Source organism: Spea bombifrons, chromosome 13, assembly GCF_027358695.1.
Source record: "Spea bombifrons isolate aSpeBom1 chromosome 13, aSpeBom1.2.pri, whole genome shotgun sequence".
NCBI lineage: Eukaryota > Metazoa > Chordata > Amphibia > Anura > Pelobatidae > Spea > Spea bombifrons.
Window position 1 is genome coordinate 13,285,349 of NC_071099.1, and position 18,790 is coordinate 13,304,138.

Consider the following 18,790-nt stretch of genomic DNA (forward strand, 5'->3'; position numbering starts at 1 on the left):
ACAGCTGTAATTTAGTGCCAGCTTCAATTGGCACAATTGTACACCAAGAAGCTTTTGAACGTTTGGGGACTTCTCTGCTCCTCAGGGGCTGAACAAGCCTACATGCTCCACCCACGAATAATCCACTATGCTGTCTATATATCTCTGCCCACCTGGTCCCAAAACTACTAATTATCTCTCCTGAAACTGTTTGCATGTAGAAAAGCACGTGTGCGCACTGGTGTAGGTCAAACACTAAACCAGTGATTCGCTACTTTTTTGTGTCTGAAAAAGGTAAAAGAAAAAGAAATAAAAGGCACATATAACCATCAGTATTCAGGCTAATGCTCAAGATACATCCCTCAACTCACCCGGGGTCTCCAAGGACAGCTGGATCCATCTGGATCCATGGGTTAAATGCCACTGCTTTACGGGGTAAATAAATGTGACCGGAGTAGAATACTTGGAAAGGAAGAAATACTACGTTACTTATGTTATGCATAACGGAAGCATGAGAGGGAGCTTTGGAGAGAAAATATATGTGTAACATTAGAACTAAGGGACAGGAGATGCTTCCGGCGTTCGGATGAGAAATTTCAGCAATCCCTATGCTGCTATTAACTGCCCGCTAGAATCCATAATCAGCTGGTGTTATGGAAATGCAGAGTCTACGATCTTTCCAATAAGTAAAATGTTTATAGACCTTCTTCTTAAGGCTTTAGACTTTTTGATGACCAATTATAATGTAGAGGAGAGTAGATGCTTTTTTATTTTGTTTATTAACACACTTATATTGTTTCTATACACATTATCGGGGCTTTTAGGGCTGTATAACCCTGTGATACCCTCATGCCCAGCAAAAGAGGGGCATCAGGAGAGGAAAGAGGGGCATCAGGAGAGGAAAGAGGGGCATCAGGAGCGGAAAGAGGGGCATCAGGGATTTGAGGGGTTCAAAAGAGCGACTGCCCATTTAACCATTGAGATTTGGGAGGTATGCAAAGATATATTGTCCCAGGGTTCATGAGATGTCTATGGCCGCCAGCTATGCCTGGCTAGCAAAGCATTGTGCGATCAGAAGCACAAATGACAGCGGTGATAGTCCTGGACTGCCATTGCTAGCCACGCTGCCCCCATTATTGTTTTGGACACATTAAATACTTGTTCACAATACCCCGCCGAGCAGTGGGGACTTTACCTCTGTAAGCAATTACCTAATCGTTATATCCCGTCGTCCAGCCTTCATAGTAACGCTATTAATTAAACTGTAAATCTGGAATGAGTATTGACTGATCTGACAGCGGAATAGTCATTAATTAGCGCAGAATGGAACGAGACTCTGACATTAAGATTCCTGCGCAAGGATCGATCACTAAAATAAAGCCTGGGTACATGAATTACAATTATATCATTATACAGTGCGTGGGAACAACAGAGGGAGGCCGTGCACGGGAAGCAGGAATAGTAGTGTCTAAATGTGCTAAATGATACAGTGCTAAATGATACAGGAGTAGCGGTGTCCCAGTGCTAAATGATTCAGGAGTAGCACTGTCCCAGTGCTAAATGATACAGGAGTAGCTCTGTCCCAGTTCTAAATGATACAGGAGTAGCAGTGTCCCAGTGCTAAATGATACAGGAGTAGAAGTGTCCCAGTGCCAAATGATACATGAGTAGCAGTGTCCCAGTGCTAAATGATACAGGAGTAGCAGTGTCCCTGCCCTACGCATAATGTACCGCAGGGTCCCCTTTAATTCATGCACACGTAATGTAGAGCAGGGTCCTCTTTAATTCATGCACACGTAATGTAGCGCAGGGTGCCCTTTAATTCATGCACACGTAATGTAGCGCAGGGTGCCCTTTAATTCATGCACACGTAATGTAGCGCAGGGTGCCCTTTAATTCATGCACACGTAATGTAGCACAGGGTCCACTTTAATTCATGCACACGTAATGCAGCGTAGGGTGCCCTTTTATTCATGCACACATAATGTAGCGCAGGGTCCCCTGTACAGCTGGGAGCAGATTTCATATAGTCCAGGGCTGTCTGATCCTCATAACACAATGAAACATTCATGCGGGAATGAAACTTTAATGCTTTCTCTTTCTTACTCTAAATGATGATAAACGCACCTTTTGCGCACCTTATTTGCCGCCTGGATGAAAATAATGTTTTGCAAATGTTGCTGGTTTGAAAAAGAACCCAATGTGTGAACCGAGTTACGCCTTACAACTCTATTAGAGCCTAAGCCGTTGTCTGTTTAAGGATGATAGGAGTTATATAGGCAGCCAGAATCAACCCCTCCCTGCAAACTTCCCATGAAGAGTTATTATTATTATCACCAATCATAGTCTGTGCTAATCACAAACATTGTAGCTGCCAACAGAACGAAATAGAGCAACAAAGTCCTGACAACTGGTTTTATGTTTGAGGATAGAGTGAGAGGACATGGTATCTTCTGCTGACCACATCATGCACCATAGGCAGCTAAGATGGTGGCACCAGCCTCTAATACGTCCATAAGAGAATAGACCACAGAGGTTACAACTCTGCAAACATCCACCGGTAGGAGGCGATAGCACATAGCGGAAGCAATAGCGCCGGATATCTCCTCCATAGACACCGAAATAGACACATTAGCAACCGATACAAGCCCCAAAGGCCAAAAGAGAAGACAATCCCTTTTCTCATATGGAGATCCAGCCCACGTCTTCTCTGTCTGGTAGCCGAAGCAGTCATAGACACCCCGGCTTCTGCTCTGATGGACTCTTTCCCTGCTTGACTCCCGTCAGGCCGATCGGATGTGACAGGCTGGGGACGCCCGCAGACGTAGGGACTGCGCTTGGAGGGGATGGGAGGGAGTGGAGCAGAGGGAGACGCTGTCCCTTTTTATCACAATCACACGGCCAATGCGTAGAAACGCACAGTGGTTTAGACGATGGAGAACAAGATGTTGCCCTTTCTGCTAAGAGCTCGGGATCTAATATTTATAAGAAGCGGAACTAGAACAGAAGTGGTGGATTTTTGCTAATTAATGTACCCTGGAAAGGCTTTCTAAAAACACATTTTAGAAAATAAAAATATCATGGAAACATTTTGTTCACCATAACGTATAGATTATATTTCATTATTATGTCATTAAAATGTTGAAAGTCCAAGGACATATTGCAAGCCGACACAATATCTGCTGCAAAGAGTTCAGCTCGATCATTTGATTTTATTGGCACGATGTATAGATACATTGCGTACCATGCCTGCAGCAGACCTTGTCATAAAAACATCTGTAGAAGTAGTGACCCTCGGCAAAATACTGAATAAATTAAATTACCGAAGAACGTTGGAATCGGGTCCATAAGCCACGGCCAGCTATTGTAAGAAGATGCGATTAACCTGAGATCGAAGGAAAGACAGCAAAGAATGGATAGAATCAGGTGGGGAGTGTTAGTAAACGCCTTATGTCCTCTTCATGGAGACCTAAGTATTACCATGAAGGGCAGATAATCAGTTGAAATACTAGAAGCTTTTGGGTCAAATTTGGAGAGGCTCCAAGTATGAAAATAAATATAAAAACTCTTAAAGCTAATATTTTATTGGCCATTACCTGGGAAAAGGTGGCGTTGAGAATACAAACATCGTGGGGTAGGGAAAAGAAGCCCATGGCTGCGTGGTGGAGTTGGGAAGACCATCGTTTGGCTCTGTAGTAGAGGGAGGGCAATGACCCAAGGCTCAGCTAGAGGTCCGAGACAACGCAATGGCCAGACAGAATCTTGTAAGAGACAGATAAAATTCCATGGAGAATGGGGCATAAATTATCTTCTGTAACTTCCACGAGACTCCACAAAACTGTTACAAGTGAAGATGTCACGGGCTCAGTCATCTTAAAAGTGACCTGCCTGAAAGGCGCCTGCTGAGATTTGCTGACAGATGGATGGGTGGAAACATGTGTTTTTGTGCCAGAAGCCCATGTATCACTGTTGGAAAAAATAACTTATGAATAAAGTATGGCGGCAGCATGAATAATGCAGTCAGCGGGATCGTTTCTGCCCATCACGTGCGAAAGGCTTGTATTCCTACCGGTCTGGGCTTCTCTAACGTAATTTGACCTAATAAATGGGAAATCCCAAAACTAATGAGCTATAGGTAAGATGGGCATCAGGGGTAGGACGTTTTGATGCATCACCAGTGGAACCCTAAGACGGGAGGACGATCAAACACTCCCTGGCTCTTCTACGCATTATAAAGGGCCAATCCTTGGGTTTAGGGATGGGCAAAAGGTTTCACCCGTATCCAAAAAAACAGCTGAAATGTGCACCCTACTGGCCGGTGGACTGTCCCTAGGAAAAAAATAATTTTTCTGCGTTGGACGCATCATTATATTTATTATACACAACCACTTGTGACATCATAACGATGTCATGAGGTTTCAGGAAACGGACAGTTTTCATCAGCTTTAGTGTGCCTCTTACGAGCAGAATTGATCAAAAACATGAGGTTTTTCATCCACCTCCATCTGGGATGTTCTCCTGTAAGACCGGCTGAGCGTGCCCTGCATAATGCTTACTATAATCAGCAAAATGGCTTTCGATAACTCTCTCCACTTTCTTGCAGGGAAAGCTCCCTGGGGTTGGTTTTCGTAATGCACAGTGAAATAATTGAGTTGAAAAATGCCCCAAAATGCTGTTCATAGTTTGAAATATTACCTTCAGAGTTTTGCTTGTATACACGCATGTCACATCTGGTTACATACGGGATTTATATAAATGAAATGTACTTTCTGGTTAGACCTGGTATTGCTGTGAATACACAGTGCACATATAACATTACCATCTTGTTATTCCGATATATGTACATATAGGTATGAATTTTTATATGTTGATAGGTCTTTTTCCGAGAATGTCACTTGCCATTTTTCACAATGATGAGATATTGGAGTCTTAATATCTACGTGTCCATGTCGTCAATATCATGTTGCGTAGCAATCTATCTGGGCTTTTACATCCTGCTACTATCCGATTGAGTTATCTCGCTGTGTCAAAGAAAGGGATTGAACATTATAGGTGATAAATGTCTTCTGTTTCATACTCTCTGCAGCGAAAGGAGCGAGCGAGTAATATTTTAAAAAGTAATGGATTCCTGGATCGGTCAGAGATGGTAGGAGAAGGTAAGATGATGAGCGGTTTCTCCGTGGAGAGGATGTCTGGTCCTAGAATTATATTTAAGGAAGGAATTGGATGAAGATAATCAGTTGAAGTGCTAGGAGCTTTTGGGTCAAGTTTGGAGAGGCTCCAAGTATGAAAATAAATATAAAAACTCTTAAAGCTAATATTTTTTTGGCCGTTACCTGGGAAAAGGTGGCCCTGAGAATACACACTTCGTAGGGTAGGGAAAAGAAGCCAGTGGCTCCGTTGTGGAGTTGGGAAGACCATCGTTTGGCTCTGTAGTAGAGTGAGGGCAATGACCCAAGGCTCAGCGCTAAGGTCCAAGAGGTATATTTAAGGAATGAGTTGGATGTAGATAAGCCCAATGAAAAGCTATATTAAAAAAGTAAGTTCAGAGACTAAAATTACAGTGAATTATGACGCAGGGCAGGGCCGCCTGCCACCGCGTCGATGTACTTACTTCTGTGCACAAGGATAGGATGTCCTATTCCGTCGCCCAACTTTTGAAGTTAACTATGGAAGACTGTGTAGACTCGGCACGGCTGCCCATTGTGTTAATGCGCCGGTTGGGGAGATCAGTGAGCTCACTTTTGACCGGCCCATTGAGTAGCCACGTAGCAGGTAGCCAGAGGCTCCCTTTTATAAGGAGAGATGGTCAGTGGGAGACTCTGGCCAAGATTTACCATTATAAGCCATAGGCATAACTCCTAACCTTCTTTGCCTATGGCTTGTGATGGAGAATCTTGGCCAGGTGTCCCAAAGCAAGAGGTGAGATGGAATACCTGGTGCTACTTCAGGGGCTCGGATGTATGGAGGTGAAATGACCATGGAAAATACCAATGCCCCATCACCTCCCCTTTATTACACTGTAAAACACAAAGTACATTTGTAACACTATGTCAAAAATGCACATACATGTATCTAGTGTGGTTCTGTATACTGTTATTTCTTTTGCTATTTATTTAACCTCTAAGGGTAGCAAAGGCCATTTGGTGAACCAAGATGTCGGCTCCTTCCAGAGGAAGGAATCTTATATAGAAAGATGGAGATGGGGGCTTCAAAAGGTGGGGTGCTAGGAGGGAAATTGACACAAAGTAATAAAAAAGGAGAGACACAGTTATGTCTTCAAGGATCAGTCCTAATAAAACACTGTAGAATTTTCAGCAATTTGCTTTCTCAGCAGAGCTCCTGGGTCCGACCAGCTGCAGACCTTGGACTAAACCTTGAGGATTATTTGAGTTTTAGTTCAACATCAGTTATAGTTGATACGGTTTATAGAAACCCCTAAATCTGAAATAAGTGCCTTTCAATGTTGAAAAGGTGAAGGTGAAGTCTCATAGAAAAAAATATATTTTCCTTCTTGAGCATAAATCCCAAGCGCTGTATACAATAATAACCCCCCAGCACGGTATACAATAATAACCCCCCAGCAAGGTATACAATAATAACCCCCTGTACTGTATACAGTAATAGCCTCCAGTGCTGTATACAGTAATAACCCCCAGTGCTGTATACAGTAATAACCCCCCAGCATTGTATACAGTAATAACCGCCAAGGCTGTATACATTAATATAACCCCCCAGCATTGTATACAGTAATAACCGCTAAGGCTGTATAGAGTAATAACCCCACCAATGCCGTATTGTAATGTCGGTCAACATTGACCAAAAACTCCCTTTATCTGGAGACCACATGATATTTTGGGTGACTTTCCCGGCTCAAACACCACACTGAGCTGATGCTTTATGGCAATGCTAATGAAGTCCGTTCCACCTTAGACTTTCATTAGTCAGAGAGTCCGACTGGGTGATTAAGATTGTTTCCCACAGGCGTTATGATAAGGAGTCAGGGTATCTAGTAGATTGGGGCTCAGATAACAGATCGAGAACTCCCTGAGAACATTATATTACGGGCCAAAAACTACAACTGGTTTAATCTGATACTAGTGATAAAAATCGTGAGAGATCCCATTTTAACCGAGCTTCTAGCAAATTACTTACAAAACATTGGAATGCCTCTCGTTTCCCATTCTTTCAGTATCTTCCTTGTTCTCCTCAAACTCCCCCTCTTTGTATTCCGACAACTCCCCCTCCTTCTACTTCACTCCGTCCTCTTATAATTACACTCTCTCTCCTCTTTATGCCTTATTGTATTCTCTCCACCCCCCCCCACTCTAGTTGCCAAATTCCCCCAACACCTTTTTATATTTAGAACAACTTATTCCTGTCTCCGAATTCCGTCAATCTTCTCCGGAATGGTGCATCCCCCCGCAGATTCTCCCTCGCCCCCCTTTCTCTTAAATCGCATCTAATCCCTGTACTGTTTGATTCTTCATTGATCATCTTGGGTATCCGTTACACAAAGGCTTCAATCATCGGAGGAACGGGGGGGGGGGGCTTCTCTCCGTTTGACTGTAGAAACTTAGAAAAATCTGCACGATTAGATAAAAAGAGACAAGATGAAAAAAAAAGAAACGGACGGGTTGAAGGGTTTCTCAGATCTGAATGTAATTTATACAAGGATCACTATTTGCCGCAGGTCACGTTTCTTGTCTCCTAACAATAATACTATTGATATAAATCTCTCTATGGCACTTGGGTCTTTCTTTCGGCTTCATTCTTAGACTTTATCATTTATCTTTATGATTGGTCATTCTATTTAGGTTAGGTTTGTCCATAACGCTGGCATCTCTTGGTACCGTGGCTATGATACTACGATGGCTACGATTCTACGATGGTAAGCAGGAAAACAAGAGGAGGCATTGTGTCCAAGAGACAATCCTCCATACCATGTAGATATCTAGACAAAGGAAAGCGAAACCCAGGCCTTTTTAGGTTCTTTTTATAAATCTACTGTACACATTAACCCTGGATATATTTCCCAGCCAAAACTGTAATTGCACCCCCTATATTTTCATTTATACCCCCCTTTTAAATCTATGGAGACCCTTCATTGTTTGATCACATTCTATTCTCCTTCTGAACATTCCATTTCATCCATGTCTCTTCCCACCCCTATCCTTCAGTCTCGCTGTCCACCTCTGTCCTAGGGGTCCAACTGATCTAATTATTTCTAAGATAATCTTTTCCGCTTGACCACACATCAAACTTGCCATATTCATTTGGGCTGAGAAAACGGCCAAATCTTAGCACAATACGGGACAGTAACCTCGAGGAGCCCGGCTGCATACAGTAATCACACCAGCAGAGCGACCAGATAATTCTTGGTGACACATATTGTCATGCAGATGCGTACAATGATACAGAGTACAATAACACTCACACGGTGATGGAATATCTCTTAATGGCAGCTATATTATCACGCAGCTTCATATAATATAGACTATTATCATAAACAGTTATATAATGTATCTTTCGGGTAGACTTATCACTACGCAAGGTGATAGAACCGAGAATCTAATACGACACAAAACAATAGCGCAAGCCATTAACTAATACAATATAACAAGAAGAGCATTTAGTAATCTTAAATTGTTGCCAATTGAGTTTGTCTTACAAATGAAGTGTTCAAGTATTCGGGCTTGTTTGTTAACTTCACTATGGAGTGTGGGTTGAATCTAAATGATCATAATGGTTAGGCTGGTTATAGCGAATGGCGTCTACATCATGTTGGGAAAATGTTATATTGGAAAGAATGTTGACCAATCGCACAGTTCTACTAGATTGGATTTTTATGTTAGTTTGAGATGGTCAGAGGTCCCCTACAGGGACATCAATGGCTTGTTGAAGATCATAATGCCAATGGGATATTTAGAGATTAAATTTACCAATTCCAAAATTTTGGCAAGGTTAAACTCACACTGGAAAATACACCATTCTACAGTACTTGCTGGGGTCTAAGGTGCTTTGGAATCCATGAAGGGGGACATTTTGGACAATGCTGTGCTTTCAACTTTGTGGAAACAGTTTGGGGAAGACCTTTTTCTATTCCAGCATGACTGCGCCCCATCGCACAAAGCAAGCTCCATAAAGACATGTTTGGATGAATTTGGTGTGGAAGAACTTGACCGGGTGTAGGTAAGGCTTCGGTTGACGTTGAAGTTTAGGCCAACACACAAGAACGGTTTCTACTAGAGTCTGTCTTAATATCAATCAAAGGATGTCGAGATATGGAAGCTCCTATGAAGTCTGAGGTGTTTTGGGAACCTGAGCGAATGGTAGGCTACAGAAGCTTTTTTTCATCAAGCGAGATGAAGAGTTGGTGGTCTCTTCTTGGACCTAGGAGGTCTTAAACGCTCATGTGAGTCTTACCATATGAACGGAGGTTACTAATCTCAAACGTCTCTAGGACCAACAAGGCAATCTTATTTTTTTTTGGAGCTGAAATATGACAGCTGAGGGTTCAGTTTATTAACAATACGTCTTGGGAAGGTGGGCTGGTACAGGAGAGCTGAGCACAACACGTCTTTTGCCAGACATTATTTCCAAAGCTGACTTTGCAAAATTCAATTGTTCTATGTTTTTTCTGCACTTATTGCGCTTTTGGGGATACAAGCTCAGCAATTTTGCTTCTTAATTAGAAAAGTAATAAGCCCACATTAATATTAATTAAAACGTCAAACCCGACAGCAGAGAAGACCCCACCGGCCTTCGCAATCTGACCCGTTTTTGGCCAAATTTGAATTCCAGTGCTGTGGAATCAGCAACGCTCATACAGTTACGCTAGATTGGTTAATCAACGGAGCAAAAAAAAAAAAAAAAAGCTCTTTATATGTCATATTAACACATTTCTCAATGCTTTAGCAGTTTTTGAATACTTAATTACAAGTTTTACTACAGATCACTTGTCTTTGAAGCAAATAATTTCCCGTTATGCTCATTATATATTCCTTCTCATCATACTATGTTTTTTTTTTACTATTTTTCACCAAATTGTTTTACAAAATGCTTTTTTAAAAAAAATTAAAGATGCAGTTCCACCTACTCTGCAAATGTAACTTTTTATGTCTAAATGCAGCATGAGGAGCATGAAATGCCCAAACCTTTCCTAGAAATAATTATTTCATCATGCTAAATTTTTTTTGCCTCATTTGTCATGTCATGTGGCACAAGAGCGAGCTCTGATTGGTTGGTTGTCCCCAAAAAGTGTTGTTGTTTTTTTTTTAAAACATGTTAAAAAGAATAAAATGACAAAGCTAAGGTTTACTTGCTAGAGAGTGCAATCAATGTTTAATGTTATCTCTAATACGGTAAATTTTCCACCGGCTTCTATTTTGGATTCTAAAAGAGTATTTTTGGATATGAAACTGATACATTTTTCACAGGTTGAACCGGGAGATGTTTCTTCTCCTCGCTGACAGGTCTTCTTTCTTCTAGTCGATGAACCTCTTGAAGTATCTGAAGGTGGGAATTTGCTTGGAGTTCATTCAGACACCGGGGTAGAGATTTCACACTAGAACAGCTTGCAAACCAATTATTTAGCACTGAAAATCCAAAATGAGTCCCCGAGAGGTCATGTAGAGAGATGGCGTTCGGCAGTAGGTATCTATCATGTCTGGGAAAATAAGGCTCCGTAAGAAAAACAACATTTGTCCTTCAGACAAAGGGGAAGCGGGTCGGTGACGATAGCAAAGAATGATGTGTAAATGAGGCAAAACAGGTTATAAGCACAGTGTTACCTCATCAAACTTTACCGTATTAAGTCATTAAGCAAAATGCCAACTGCGTAGCTTTGGATTTTTTATCTTCCACCAGGAGAATCCAGCATAGTGCTCAGGAGGCCAATCCGTCCCGCTGAGTGGGAAATCCTACAATTTTCAGATTAAGAATAAGTTTTCATTCATATTGAGCTTTTTTTCTTTTTTTTTTATAGCAGTTGTAGTTTTTGCCCCGTAATATAATGTTTACAGGCAGCTTTCACAGTCCTCGCTCTGTTTTCTGAGCCCAATCCACTAGACAAACACCCTGACTCGTTACCATCACACCTGGGAACATCCAGGCTCCGGCTACCTAGAGCCTGTTCTTTTCGGGTAGCGGTTGGGCAGGTGTACTGGCGTTGGTGGGCTGTATACAGCGCTGGGGGTTATATTATTGTATACAACGCTGGGGGGTTATTACTGTATACAGCGCTGGGGGGGGAGTTATATTATTGTATACAACGCTGGGGGGTTATTACTGTATACAGCACTGGGGGTTATTACTGTATACAGGGCTGCGGGGTTATTACTGTATACAGGGCTGGGGGTTATTACTGTATACAGCGCTGGGGGGTTATTAATATATACAGTGCTGGGGGGTTATTACTGTATACAGCACTGGAGGCTATGCTTAACTAGAATAATATTTTCTTTTTCATGGAACTTGTAATCTATATTATGTAAATTTATATTTATTTTTAATTAGATTATTGGATTATATCTGCTGGGTTATGGTGTTTGTTTTTTTTCTTGCGAATTGGGCTAAAATAAGAGCTAATACTAAAAATGCCAAATAGCCCGTAGCAAATGTATAACTGATAAGGACATTGCACTACGTGAAACGTATCATTGTTTTGAAGCAGAAAATGCAAGGTTTTTTGTCTTTTAATATAATACGATAAAGCGTATGCTCTGAAATCGCTATTAAAGGGCCGGGGAGTCGGAGCACCATGGCTATGAAATACCCACCCGTCTAAAAGCAGTTGTCCTTTTTGTGATTCTGTTGACTAAATCCCTTTTAACTAGACATGAACTGGAGAACGGCGCATAATTTCCCAGTCCGGGCCATTGCTGAATGGTTCTGGATGGTTTTGAGGCAATTAAGTTATTTACCTTAGTTTTCTGGGGCTTCCCTTGCGGGCTTTGACTGGCAGCCTTTCATTTTGAGATAATATCGGTTTACTTTTATTGAAAGTCAAGTTTGCAATGCGGAGAAAAAAACAATCTAGCTTGTCCTGGGTCTAGTATTATTATTCATGGCTTTTAAATGAGTAAAAACGTGGTCTCTCTGGTCCCGTGGAGTCGTTCTTGCAGGGCTGATTTTAGCTTTAACCCTTTATCATACCTGGGAACGTTCCCACTTCTCCGGGTCGTCACCCGTATCCTGCGGGTCGTGGGATTGGGGTCCTGACACCCCCCCACTCCCCACTCATTTACCCCTTAAATGGGGGGGTCCACAACGTCACCACAAATGCCCACCGACGTCAGTGGGTCCACTAGTGGCATCAGCGGGACCACCAACTAAAGTAAGCAGGTAGTCCTGGTCGTTTCCCACAAGGTTAGGCCAGAGGCCAAAAATACCCAGGTAAAGAATTTCGCAAAAACTCAACGCAGGGGGGCGGAAATCCTACTGGAAAAAAATAAACCCACTGGGGAAAAAAAATATACTGCAGGCCAGGCACTCGATGAAACATTTATTTTAATGTAACAGCGAGAATGTTTAAATATTTCACACAAGGCGAAGCTTCGGAAGATAATTTGAAGACCAAGGAGTCATTAGCCACTCAGGAGTTACTAATAGTCCCAGCAGGGAACACTCTGCTGCGAACTTGGCAAGTGGCAGCGCTGTCTGAATCAAGGTTTGTGCTGAGAAGTCAGAAATAGGTAGAGAGCGAGGTACCCCGAGGATTTGGATTGGGCGTATTTATTCATAAAATTATTTCCGGCCAACCGTTTAAATGGCATTTCATTAAACGTCTCAATAATCGGTCCAAAGATCCAGCAGCACAAGCCTACAATAGGGTTTTTTTTAACCACGATCAAGGTATCAACAAGGTTCTTTTGAGAAGGAGGTAATACTTTTATTTTTTCTTTGAAAAACAAAGAGAGAAAAAACCTTCACAGTTACTAATTAACAACGATCCGATTTGACGCTTTGAGTTTCTTCTTTTATGGACTGTAACTTGTTCACGTTCCTGAATGTTACCCTGGATCATATGGGATTATATCAGCCTATGATAATTGCAGTTGTTCTTCAAGCGGTCATCGGAAATGGGACATCAGAGATTGGTTTATTAGTGTGTCCAACACACAGCCAGCAAACGACACGCCTGTCCAACGACACACGCAAATACTCATGAGAAGTGACCCTTTTCAAGCTTTCTTCTATAACTTTTAGCGATATACAAGCTGAAAAATAAAATAAACAGAAGCTGTAAAAGCCAAATCAGGATGGATGTTCTGGTTATGTTTTTAGTATCTCTTAATATCCTTGCCCTCAGGAAGAAGCTTGCTTGATGAACCTTGGAAGGGTTTCTTTGGGTTCTTTGGCTTCCATATCAAGCTTGCTCTTCAAGGCACCGCGTGCAGTTGGGTTAGGGTTTTGTAGCTATGGTGGCATGCAAGCCGGGTATGGTGATCTTGGCATAAAAATCTTCAGTCTTGAGAGTGTAAGACACAATTCACTATTCCGTGGACACTTTAGTTCCGAATAGTTATATCACAAAGTCTCTGTATGTTCACTCCTCTAGCCGTGGCTACTGCTTCACCAAAACATCACTAAATGGAATAAAAATTATACAAATCAACTGTATTAAACATATTGGGAAGAAAGCTATGTATTCTTTTTACGGACTCTTATTAGTTGTGTATAGGACAGGATTGCCCTCAGGAATGGAGGGGCCCAGGGCAAGCAGAGTTTGGGGGCCCCTCAAATCATGAGAACAGGAGAACATGTCTAAGTTCAGGCAGAAGTAACTACAAGAGTCTGAGTTATCTGTAGACCCAATCCCAGGCCTTGGCTCCAGGGACACCAAGACGAAAACCTCCACCTTTTATTTATGTTACATAAGAGGATAAAAGGTGAAATTCAAGGCCATCGCGGAATCATAAAAAATGATTATTTGGCTATTAAAAAACATTGTTTTATACACTAACACAGTAAAGCATTTCAGCAAATGGTTTTGAAGCCATTGGAGCAAGCACAGCTTAGCGGAGGAGGCCCTGACAGTGCTAGGAGGTGGGCCTTAGAGGTTTTGGTTTAATTTTATTGGTCAGTTAGGTTAGGGGTTGGGTGTTATAAATAGGTAGCATCCATTTTGTTATCTCTCTTTTAATCTGCTTGTTGTCCCTCCCTCCCTCCCTAATTTTGAGTTTGGGGTGGGGGTTTTTTCCCGTCTTGTCACAGCGGCGGGGTGGAGTGGCAAGTTTTGGAATTCTTGTATGGGGTTTTTTCGTGGAAAAGGTGAATGAAAGGTTGATGGTGGTGGTTTTTGTAGGTTTCGAGCTGGTCTGTGGCTCAGAACCAGGGGGTGTAGGGGTATCTGGGTATACCCCTATTTTGGAGTTGGAAATGTAAATTGTTGGCACTTTATTGTTATGTTTTTTGGTCACTGTTAATTTATTGGGGGTCATTGTCATGGTGTGGGTGGTGTCGGGCTATTTGTATTCTAATGTTTTGTATGACGATGATTTTTGTTTTTATGTTCTTTTCAAGCTGTGGATAAATAATTTTTCCACTACATTTCTGGTGTCTGTGTTTCATTTGGGGAATGGTATTTGGGTGGGGTCTCTTTTTTCAGGTGGGGCCCACATCTCGACTATGCGCCTGTCAGGAGGCCGTCATTGTCGCCAGTCATGTGATATTTTGGTGACATCCATCAGTTGAAAAAAATCAACTGATGGATTATAGTCTGTGACTTTAAAAGGGACTTTGCATGCCCTTTCCTCTAACTCGTCGGCACTCACATGCCCTCGCAAACAGCATATTTATTATGTCATTTAGACTCTGTATAACACAGGCTGGGAAGTTAAGTATTCCAGACAATGGCACCTTTTGGGGCACTTCAATCTTTTTTCCATTTTAGGTTGTTCTTGAGTAAACCCACTTTACACTGTCTTGGTTTGTTTGATTATGTTTTAATATTCCTATGTATTTTGCCAATAGCTTTTCCTTCAATGCATTCTTAATTACATTTCTTGAGGTTTTAGAAAGAATTACCTCTCTGGAGTGGTTTTCTTACCATCGGCATAGACTCAGTTGTGTAATGAGATCTGAGTCACCTACATTAACCCGAAATTCATAGTGCTGTATTATTGATCAGAACATTGGCTACTGTATAAAACCCATTGTGTTTGTACTTTCAGTCCGAAATCTTTCTGTAATGTAGAATATATCGTGATTAGTCAGCATAAAATGTATTAACTCTCTGAATACAGTAATGTTTAGCTGGCCATGGTAATGTATTCAGAGACACGTGGAAGATTTAGAAATATGATTTCCTGATATCACTCACATTATGACTGACTCCAATGAGCTTCTGCTGTGGAAGGGGCAGAGCTAGCCCTGTATGATGTATACAGAGATTACTTTCAAGAAACCTCCTATATTACCATACATTAAACAGGGCTCTTCTTGAAGAACCCCAAATTTGTTCCAATAATTAGAATTTCTACTACATTTCTCCAGAGGTACTTAGCCTTTTCATGTTACCTGTCATTTTCATGAAATACTGGAAAAATGCATTTACTTGCATTAAAATGTTTATTTTTTTTTTAATGCTGACGCATAGTCTTCTTGCCAGCTTTTGGTAAAAATAAAATTAAACTGCTGGCAGAGTATTCCGCCCCGGTATACTGTTTATTTCTAGGTGAAGCGTCTATGGAAATATTCGAACGGTAAGAGAATAAATGCAGCAATCGCAGTCTGTAATAACAGCCATTATTCCGCAGCCCTGTATTTTAAGATGAATAATCCCATTTGTCTTATTCTGCTATTTAGCGGTACATAATATGAATTTTTTAATAGCTCTAAAATGTTGGCCAAACATACTAATAATTCCTAATTAAACAGTTGTCCCCAGTGGACCTGTATTTTTCCTTTATCAACCGTGCTTAGAATGTAAGGCCATTAAGCTCAAGTGAAGGATCCAGTAATAGCAGGCCCGTGGCTTCATTCACATAGAAATGTATTTGATTTGAGAAAAAAAGATCAATTTGCAGTTTATTGATTCAATAGTGTCATACATTTGATTTACAAAATTCAATTATCAGGTATTCATCCCTCCCTTATAAGCCTTTGTATTATTCCATATACCCTTCATATAATGCCTCCTATTACTCTGTATAACCCTCCCTATAACCCCTCCTATTACTCCACATAACCCGCCCTATAACCCCTCCTATTACTCCACATAACCCGCCCTATAACTGCCCCTATTACTCCATATAACCCTCCCTATAACCCCTCCTATTACTCCACATAACCCGCCAAATTACTCCCCCTATTACTCCATATAACCCGCCCTATAACCCCTCCTATTGCTCCACATAACCCGCCCTATAACTCCTCCTATTACTCCATATAACCCGCCCTATAACCCCTCCTATTACTCCATATAACCCGCCCTTTAACTCCTCCTATTACTCCATATAACCCGCCCTATAGCAATGCTCATGTATATATGATATATATACATATAACAGATATGTACAGGATATGTTATAAATTGCTCCGCACACTATGTACAAACCGTATATTATCTACAGCCAGCATTTAGAGTATATGAAATATGTCGAGTAATGTCCTATTTGACCTCGGAACCTGCATGCAATCTGTTGTTAACAGAATAGAAAATTAGCTAATGCCTTTCCCAGCCTTTACGTATCGTACAGATGAACAACTTCAGCTCACCATGGGCATCTTGGGCATCTACAGGTCCCATGATAGCCCAGTAATGTGGGCTGGCAACGCACCAAGGTGGTTTCAGGGTGGAGTGTTGCCAAACCAGGCCAATACAAACTTTGACGTGGAAACAAAACATTATATTTCTAAACAGGAAGAGAGATTTCAGCTACTTCCTGTCTGAGATCATGTGTTTTGGTTAATTATTCCCATATCCAGGAAGTATTAATCCCGGGCAGGTTCTTCAAAAATTCCAAAATCCGTATCATTTCTCTGATCCGGGGGGCACCTCCGTGGCACGCACATCGTTCCTTATAAATCTATAACACGGATACCGTCATTTGCAACACCCTTCAACAATCAATTCTCAAAGTCATCACCTGCAGGAAATCAATCAATATGTCTCTCAGTAAACCGATGGTCAAACTGTACAGATTGTGTGCTCTATACCCTGAAGACTGAGACCTGTTGCTTCTCTACCAACTAAATTGTGTGAATCTCTCCAAGTGAGCCAATAAAAATGATGTTAAGATAATTTCTTGGCATTCTATAAATAAGAAAAAGGATGGACGATACCCAGATTCTAGTTGAATGTATCCAGAAATTTTTGGCAGGCCTCGTATCCACGTGCCATGTGGATAAGAGACAATCATGTGGCCCTTTGGCTGAAAGAAACGCTCCCTCTTTTGGCTGCATCTCTTAGCCTTGGTGTATCAAGAATTTCTTTGAAATGACTGAACCCGTGTGAACCGTGATTCTATTCGTAAACCGGTACGAGAAGGAAAAGCGTTGGTTAAATTACAGAATGGGATGACCTGGATAGTGCATTAAATGTCTGCTTCACTCTAGAATCCCGTCAACATGTTGCTACAGCCGATTCAAGATTCTCATGTAACTCACACAAAGATTACAGGCACAGCACATACTTCAGACTGCCTTGGTACATGGAACTCATTTTAACTGCTGACCCCTACCAGTTTCTAGAGGTGAACATCTTTCATGCTTGTCATAGATCCATAGTACTCACCGGTTTGAAATCCCTGTGGTTGCACTCGTGGCCTTTGAACTTACAGTACAGCATCATTTCTTTCAAGTCGTGACCAGTCCTTTCTATGAACTCCCCCATACAGAAGGTCTTGGGTTTGAAGTGCTTAAACATGGTCTTCTCCTGCAGAATGGCTAAGACATCTGGGTCAGCCAAGTGAGGTTCCACAATTTGCCCGTTGACATCCAGAAGCTCCAACAGCTCTCCGGCATGGTACAGGTCATTGGTGGTGATCCTGGAGAAGCGATAAGAGTTGATGTTGCAGATGGTGACAGCTGGGAATACCAGACTGTCGGCTACCACTTGGTCTACTTTGGTGACATGTTGGTAGGAAAAGTAAAAGGCCACTCTCTCGGAACTCTCAAGAAGGAGGAGGCCCAGGGAACCCACAAATGCCACCGTCCACAAGAAGCGGCGGAGTGTCAGGGGACCATAGACAAAGATGTGGCGGATCCCATGAAGTGTGGATGTGTTGGCAAAGATCTGAATGTTGGAAGGGTGAAAGCTTCCCAAACTATCCTCGCTGGGGGTTTCCTTCAGATCCATCTTTCCACCAGGGAGGTGTAGGTTAGTCACCTCCAGTTTCTGTTTTTTAAAATCCTCCCTACATCAAACAAGAGAAGCAGACCCACACAGTACCCCCCTCCTTCCCCTAGATGCTGTCAACTCAATGATCGACTGTTGGGGGTAATTGTTTATAAATAAAATCCATAGAAACTCTGGCTGTAGGTTTCTTCATTGCGATAAGGAGGGTTCGATGTGCGTGGGGAGACACTAAGGTGAGGTCGAACTGCTGTGGGTGGGGAGAGAAAGATATTCCGGCCAATAGAAGCGGAATTCATCTTTCTCTCTCTCTCTCGCTCCATCCCCACCTCGTTCTCACGAGCAGACAGAGAAGAAATGTGATTAAACAAGCCAAGCAGCCCGATGAATAAAAAAAAAAAAAAAAAAAGATTTCAAACCAGCGTACAGCAGTGTATGCGCGATAACTAGCGGAGCAGACAAGCTTGGCTTTTCCCCGGAGGAGGATATCATAGAAGGTTTATTTTCTTA

General features: G+C 41.9%; 1 protein-coding gene across 1 annotated transcript in view; it reads right to left on the minus strand.

Annotated features, from left to right (window-relative positions):
* ASIC2 (acid sensing ion channel subunit 2) overlaps positions 1–18,532 on the minus strand; it is a 120,241-nt gene extending 101,709 nt beyond the window's left edge. The window contains exon 1 of the mRNA XM_053454107.1: positions 17,720–18,532. Within this exon, the coding sequence (XP_053310082.1) occupies positions 17,720–18,283 (564 nt within the window). The 5' untranslated portion in view covers positions 18,284–18,532. The remainder of the gene's footprint in view (positions 1–17,719) is intronic.
* Positions 18,533–18,790: the final 258 nt, after the last annotated feature.